The 7,525-nt window shown below is 43.4% G+C and overlaps 1 protein-coding gene across 1 annotated transcript in view; it reads right to left on the bottom strand.

The window, feature by feature from the left end:
• Positions 1-242: 242 nt before the first annotated feature.
• The window catches only part of LOC147639355 (uncharacterized), a 28,158-nt gene continuing 20,875 nt past the window's right edge, over positions 243-7,525 (bottom strand). Inside the window, exons 5-7 of the mRNA XM_086790441.1 lie at positions 1,284-1,382; positions 957-1,202; positions 243-855 (exon numbers count right to left, since the gene is read on the bottom strand). Of these exons, the coding sequence (XP_086646567.1) occupies positions 583-855; positions 957-1,202; positions 1,284-1,382 (618 nt within the window). The 3' untranslated portion in view covers positions 243-582. The remainder of the gene's footprint in view (positions 856-956; positions 1,203-1,283; positions 1,383-7,525) is intronic.

Below are 7,525 nucleotides of genomic sequence, written 5' to 3'. Positions count from 1 at the left end.
CAATCATCAATGCTAATTTGAGATGGATTAAAGGAATCCACATTATGTGGAGAAGGGCATAGATAAAAGGAAAACATGGATGGGTTGATGACTTACATGGCAGTATGTGGGTGGAGAACTCTTCCTGCGAGTAAGAATACAAAGCTTTCCGTTTAAAGAATCTCCTGTGTGAGTGATGGCACTTGTGTGGGCGGGTGTGGGGGTCCGGGGATAATGTGTGTACTTTCTACTTTCCAGCCAAGTTCAACAGAAAAAAAACTCATTGATGGTATGTTAAGATTCCTTTGCAATCATCAATGCTAATTTGAGATGGATGACAGGAATCCACATTAGGTGGAGAAGGGCATCGATGATGACTTACATGGCAGTATGTGGGTGGTGAACTGTTCCTGTGAATAAGCATACAAATGTTTTTAAGCTTTAGGTTTAAAGAAGCTTCTCTTGTTTTAGAGATAAGCAATGTTAAGCCTTCAAGAGCAGCTTACGGGCTCTTGGCTGAACCTTTTCTGTTTGCACAACAAAGCACAGACCACTATCTCCTACCAGCTTCTGCATGGCATTTGCCATGACATATTTGCCACCCTAAACACCACCATTTGTAACCTCCTTAATCTCTGACGACATACCATTCATGGGCTCAGAGTAGGTATCTGCCTGGTCCCAAAATGCTTTCTTCTTAACATCATCTTCTTGCATCATTTGCCCATACTCTGTGTGATTATAATGGCCATGGAAGTCCAGCTGTATACTCTCCTTGTCAAAAAGGTCCTCTATGATATTCAAGCTGCTGGAATCACTCGTGTATACAAACCTGGCCTTCCGATAAGTGTTTGGATCAATGAAAGGTTTCCATAGCTGCAAGATTCAAGCAATCTAGTTATCATCACATGAAAATGGCAGCTCTCAAAAAGAGTCCAAACAAACAAAAAAACCTTTTTGCATTTGAGCAGTTCTACCTTCCAAGTATACTCAAATAACTTGGGTGCATTTAGCATGATGCCCAAAGCAAGCCTCTCTGGATAGTGGTTTTGCAAAATGTGTGCCGTTTCCCGCACTGTTCTGATTGGAGAGGATTTGGAGAGTGACCAGCCCTCAAAATCAATTATAAACAAGAGTTGATCTTGATCTGGAGGCAAATGGAAGGTAGCATCCTCCATTGTGTAAACCAGATGTCGCAATTGCCCATCATGTGAGCTCGTATTCTGCAGCACAAAAGCTCAGGGGAGTTATCATGCATTATAATCACAAACTTGAGAAACTCCCAACACATCTGCAAAAAGGACCTGATTTCTGGGGATCATTATGATCACTGGCCTCCCGAGCTTATCGGTGAAATTACCTCTATACATCTTTCCTGTTTCAAATTCCACTGCAACTTCTTCCTGAAATACCAAACAAAACAATAATGGCAATGTTTTTATCAATGGTGTACGTGAAAAGAAGCAAGGGAGAAGAGAGCTTGAGCTCTTGCAAGCACACACACACTCACAAAACCCTAAAAGAGAACACACAAGGTGAGAGGCTGAAAATCTTCTTCTTCTTCTTCACACAACACTCAACACACCATATACAAAGATAAGAGTACACACAATATGAAAAGGTACTCAACCAAATACATACTAGGGTTTTCTATAGTGTGAACCCAACTAAATGAGTTGGCGCTATAACTATGCCAGTCTCTAGAATGGCTGTCACACAGCCTGTCATCCCACTGGCCGCATATCACCCATGATCTCACCAACCATGCCAGTGGTGTAAGTGTGGGGCCTATCCCCCACGCGGGTCATCAGTGTCAACCGCCTCACTAGATGAGCTCGAAATCTCAACACTCCCCCTCGAGCTCAACTCCATCTCATGTACACCAAGCGAAGCCCTGAATCTGCGGAGCTTCTCTTTACCCAATGCTTTGGTGAAGATGTCAACGACCTGATCCTGTGTGCTGACATAAACAAGGTCAACGTCTCCTGCCAAAACCTTCTCTCTTACAAAATGGTAGTGGACCTCTATATGCTTCGTGCGAGCATGAAAAACTGGGTTCCTGGCCAACTGTATCCTGCTAATGTTGTCATAGAAAATGACAACTAGTCTATCCACTGATAGACCCAAATCTACAAGTAGCTTTCTCAACCAAGCTACCTCACATGCTGCCATAGCAGCACCTCTGTACTTGGCCTCTGTACTGGATAGAGCAACCGTAGGCTGCTTCTTGCTGCTCCAAGTCACAGCAACACTCCCCAAAGAAAACATGAAGCCACTAGTAGATCTTCTATCTGAGATACTACCAGCCCAATCAGCAAGTGTACCCATGTACACATATCTTTGTCTCAGTTTCATAAAATAGTCCACAATGCAAAGTAGACCTCACATACCTCAGTATACGTCTCAATGCATCCAAATGCAGCTTCCGAGGAACCTGCATAAACTGACTCACCAACCCAACAGCATAGCTCAAATCTGGCCTGGTGATCGTCATGTAGATCAACCTTCCTACTATGCGCCTACACAGTAGGATCCCCCAAAATCTCTCCTGAATCTGCACTCAACTTGCCATTTTGATCCAATGGCACTGAGATAGACTTACAGCCTGTCATACCATACTTGGACAACATGTCCAAGCCATACTGTCTCTATAGTAATCCAATACCATGTTGTGACCTAATCACCTCAATGCCCAAGAAATATCTGAGCTTCCCCAGATCCTTCATCTCAAACTTCTGTCTAAGCAAGATCTTTACATCAAAGATCTCTGCATCATGGTCCCCCGTAATGATCAAGTCATCTACATAGATGACAACAAGCACAACCCCTCTATCACTGTGTCTCACATACAGCAAGAAATCTACATTGGCTACATGAAAGCCAATAGTGACAAGGTATTCAGAAATCTTGTCAGACCATGCTCTTGGTGCTTGTTTTAAGCCATACAAGGCTTTCTTCAACCTGCAAACATGCTCGGAGTGACCCACATCCTCATAACCAGGTGGCTGCAACATATACACCTCTTCCTGCAAATCCCCATGCAAAAATGCGTTCTTTACATCCATCTGATGTAAAGACCATTGCTTTGACGCAGCCACTGCTATCACAACTCTCACTGTTGCCATCTTGGCAACTGGGCTGAAAGTTTCCTCATAATCAATGCCATATGTCTGCGCATATCCTTTGGCTACCAATCTAGCCTTGTACCTGCGTATGCTTCCATCACTGTTATGTTTTACTTTGTACACCCACTTGCATCCAATGGCTTTCTTGCCTTCAAGCAATTGCACTAAATCCCAAGTCTCATTTCCATATAGTGCATCCATCTCCTCATCCATAGCTTTCTCCCAACACACATTTCCAACAACCTCATCAATGCATGTGGGCTCTACAGCCTGTACAACTTTTGCCATGTATGCATAGTGATGTGCCACATAACCATCATAGGTAAACCTCTACACAAGATTCTTCACTCTCCCATATCTTCGCAGCTTTGCATTCATGGCTTCCATAACCTTCTTTACACCAGGTGTTCTCATAGCTGGTATCCCAAGATCCTCATCAAGGCTCATCTCAGAGCCACTAGACTCTCCATCAACATGAGAATGCCCTGCAAAAATGTCAGGCATATTAAGGGGCTCAATCACTCTCTCTTTGCCTTTATGTGATGTACTAATCACATTTGCAGGACTGGTATTATGACGCAGCCTGCCACTCCATGGTCTATCAACTGAACCACTAGATGAGGACTCTCCTGGTCCACTCAAAGACTGTGATTGCTGACTTGTATTCTGTGCAACCACATTTCCACTCACATCAGTCCCAACAGCTTCTTTTTCAGCAACATACGAGCTGCTCATCTCATCAAAAACAACATCCCTGCTTACCCTCAACTCACGTGTAGCAGGGTTATAACACCTGTATCCCTTTTGCTCAAGGGAATACCCAATAAACGTACATTTTTCAGCTTTTGGATCTAGCTTAGTTCTCAGCTCATCTGGCACATGCACATATGCAATGCATCCAAAGACTTTCAGATGAGACAAATCAAGTTTTCTACCAGTAAACCTCTCCTCTGGAGTTACATCATGTATGGCTACAGTTGGAGTCCTGTTCATGATGTAAACTGCTGTAGAAATAACCTCCGCCCAATAGCTATGCGGCATATTCTTCTCTCCCATCAATGCTCGCGCAATCTCAGCAATGTGCCTGTTTTTCCGCTCAGTAACTCCATTTTGCTGCGGAGTGTATCTGCATGTAAACTGTCTCCGAATATCATTCTTCTTCAAAAATTCAGAGAACTCATTGGAGAAGTACTCTCCTCCTCCATCTGACCTTAGACACTTTACATATTTCCCTGTTTGCTTTTCAACCATAACTTTGAAATTCTCAAAATGAGTGAACACCTCACCCTTCTCCTTCATGAAGTATACCCACACTTTCCTTGTGTGGTCATCAATAAATGTCACATAATACATGCAGCCTCCCATAGACATGGTCTTCATAGGACCCCATACATCTGAATGCACAACATCTAGTGCATTTCTACTCACATTTCAGTCACGTGGAAATACATGCTTTGTTTGCTTTCCAAATTGGCATGCTTCACATATTTTCTGCATACCTTCAACTTTAAACTTTGGCAGCCCTGTCACAATTCCTTTAGTCTGCATAGACTTCATTCTCTGCACATTCACATGTCCATTTCTTTTATGCCAAATGTTTGTGTCTGCAACAATTCCTGAACCATTTGCAAACATCGCAGCACTCACTTCAGGCATGTTAACATTCAATGTAAACATCTACTCACTCTGTTGTCTTTTGCAACCAACCTACACTTGTCTTTAAAGTCTTCAACATAACAACCACCATCAGGGTTAAACCGAACCTGCAAACCCTGCTTAATCATCTAGCAAACTGAAACCAGATTCTTTGTTATGTTCGGAACATGAAGTACATATGCAAGGTACTTCACTTTGCCATCCTGCATAGACAATGCCACATCTCCAACATGGGCAATTGGATGAGCAGTGTCATCCCCTGTTTCCACAAAACCTAGTCTTTCAAGGTTTTTCATCTCCTTGAACCACTCCCCATGACTCGTCATGTGATTCGAGGCACCTGAATCAACGTACCATACATCATCGTTATGTGCTGCTTCAACATTTTCAGACATGGCATTAACGACATAACAAACAACCTTTCATTATCCTCATTGTTTTTGCTCGAGGATGCATAGTTGTTTTGCTGCAATTTTCCATTTTGCATGTCAGCCTGCTTCTTATAACAATCTACCTGCACATGTCCAGGCTTACCACAATAAAAGCATCCACGTGTATCATTATACTGCCTTTGCTGATTTCCACGACCTCTTTGACTCTCCCTGCCTCTGAATTGGCCTCTGCGTGTTGTTGTTGTGAATTCTGGGACTGTTGTTGTTGCTGCTGCCGGCCATAATTCTGATTACCTGTTCGACCACCTCCTTGGCCACGTCCACGGCCTCCTCTACCTCGTCCTCTTCCTGAACTTGTGTAGAAGGCCTGTTGCTCAGAACTGTTTTTGTTTTGTGAAGACTGTTGGTCTTCACCCAAGCTCTTCTCTTTTATAATCAACATAGACACCAAATCTGTGAAATTGGGAATGTTTTCCCGAGTCTGAATAGACGTCTTGAACGCCTTGTGTTGTGGCCCGAGACCACGTAGACAGACTTCCACCTTATCATCATCATCTACTGAAACACCAATAGATGCAAGGGATACCACAATACCCTTGATCTTCAATCCATAATCATTCACAGACACTCTTTTTCTCCACAGTATGAAGTTCATTGTTCAACTGTATCTTTCGTGCCTTGGTATTGGTTTCAGAGTTTTACCAAGGTGTCCCACGTCTCCTTGGGGGACTTGGCATCTTGTATGTGCCCAATCATGGTGTCGTGTATACTGATAGAGAGCCAATACATAACTTTTCTGGCTCCTTGGTTCCAATCCGTGAAGTCTTTCACGTTTGCAGCAGTCGGATTGATCTCTGGTATCTCCGGTGCCTCTTCATACTCACCTTCTATGTAGTCCCAATAACCCTTTCTCATCAGGAAATTTGTCAACCTGAAATAAGAAACAGCACTCTGGTTTGTCATGCACAAACTGCTGTATTTTCTGCAACGATACTGTACTACACTCAAATGTCATAACCAGTGACCTCAATGTGCATACATACACCCAATGGCAACTGTTGACCTCCTTGCAGCACACACAATGTCTGCACAACCAATCTGTCTTCCTACAGTTCTTAAAACAGAGTTCTGCATAGAATCGATGACTTACCCGCGGTGCTCAAAATCGCCTGCTTTCTGAAAAACGGAGGTCCTAACGCGCCCCCGAAACGCGTTTTCAGCCCAAAAAATGTTGTCCAATAGGACAAAATAGTTGCCCTATAGCTTTACTCCCGTGAAGAAAGCTCCTCAATCAGAGATCGTTTGCTAGTGCCTCCCGTAGAGCTCCCGACAAGGGTGTAGTCGCTAACACAAATAAGGAAGAGTAGATGAAGCTCTTACCCTCGTACCGCTTCCTGTGCTTCTCTTGCTTGTAGCTCAGCCCTTAGCATGAACCAGGCTATGATACCATGAAAAGAAGCAGGGGAGAAGAGAGCTTGAGCTCTTGCAAGCACACACACACTCACAAAACCCTAAAAGAGAACACACAAGGTGAGAGGCTGAAAATCTTCTTCTTCTTCACACAACACTCAACACACCATATACAAAGATAAGAGTACACACAATATGAAAAGGTACTCAACCAAATACATACTAGGGTTCTGTATAGTGTGAACCCAACTAAATGAGTTGACGCTATAACTATGCCAGCAGTCTCTAGAATGGCTGTCACACAGCCCGTCATCCCAGTGGCCGCATATCACCCATGATCTCACCAACCATGCCAGTGGTGAATGTGGGGCCTATCCCCCAGGCGGGTCATCAGTGTCCACCGCCTCACAAGATGAGCTCGAAATCTCAACAGCACACATACAGATAAGTGCATGCATGTGCATGTGCATGTGCATGTGCGTGTTTACGTGTGTATCTTGTTGGTTTTTTTTTTTTTTGGGAGGGGGGGGGGGGGATGTGTTGTGTGTGTGTGTGTGTGTGTGTGTGTGAGAGAGAGAGAGAGAGAGAGAGAGAGACTTATTCCATAAAAATAAAACAAAGCCATAAACTAACAATGTGATGAATACGAACTCTCTCACCAACTGTCCGTGCAAGCAGTCGAGTGCATGTGTGTGCGCAGGGGTGGATGGGGTGGCTGGGTGGGTGTGTGAGGAGGGGGGGAGAGGGTATTAACTTCATAGAAAAGCTAAACTAACAATGCGATGAATCAGTGTTCATAGAAAACCTGCAAACAGTTACAATGAAACTGCAAGATTTGTGGTTTCACTTGTAAATATTCAAGTATCAATTTTCAAAACCTGTAAATATATATACATCTTAGTTGTAATTTGGCAAAAAAGTTTGCAAATTTTGTAAAAAAACCTTGAACAATCTGAATTCAAT

This window comes from Cibotium barometz, chromosome 4 (genome assembly GCF_041138505.1).
Source record: "Cibotium barometz isolate CiBa-2024 chromosome 4, ASM4113850v1, whole genome shotgun sequence".
Classification (NCBI taxonomy): Eukaryota; Viridiplantae; Streptophyta; class Polypodiopsida; order Cyatheales; family Cibotiaceae; genus Cibotium; species Cibotium barometz.
The sequence above is the reverse complement of the archived record's forward strand: the minus strand, read 5'-3'. Positions and strand labels throughout refer to the sequence as shown.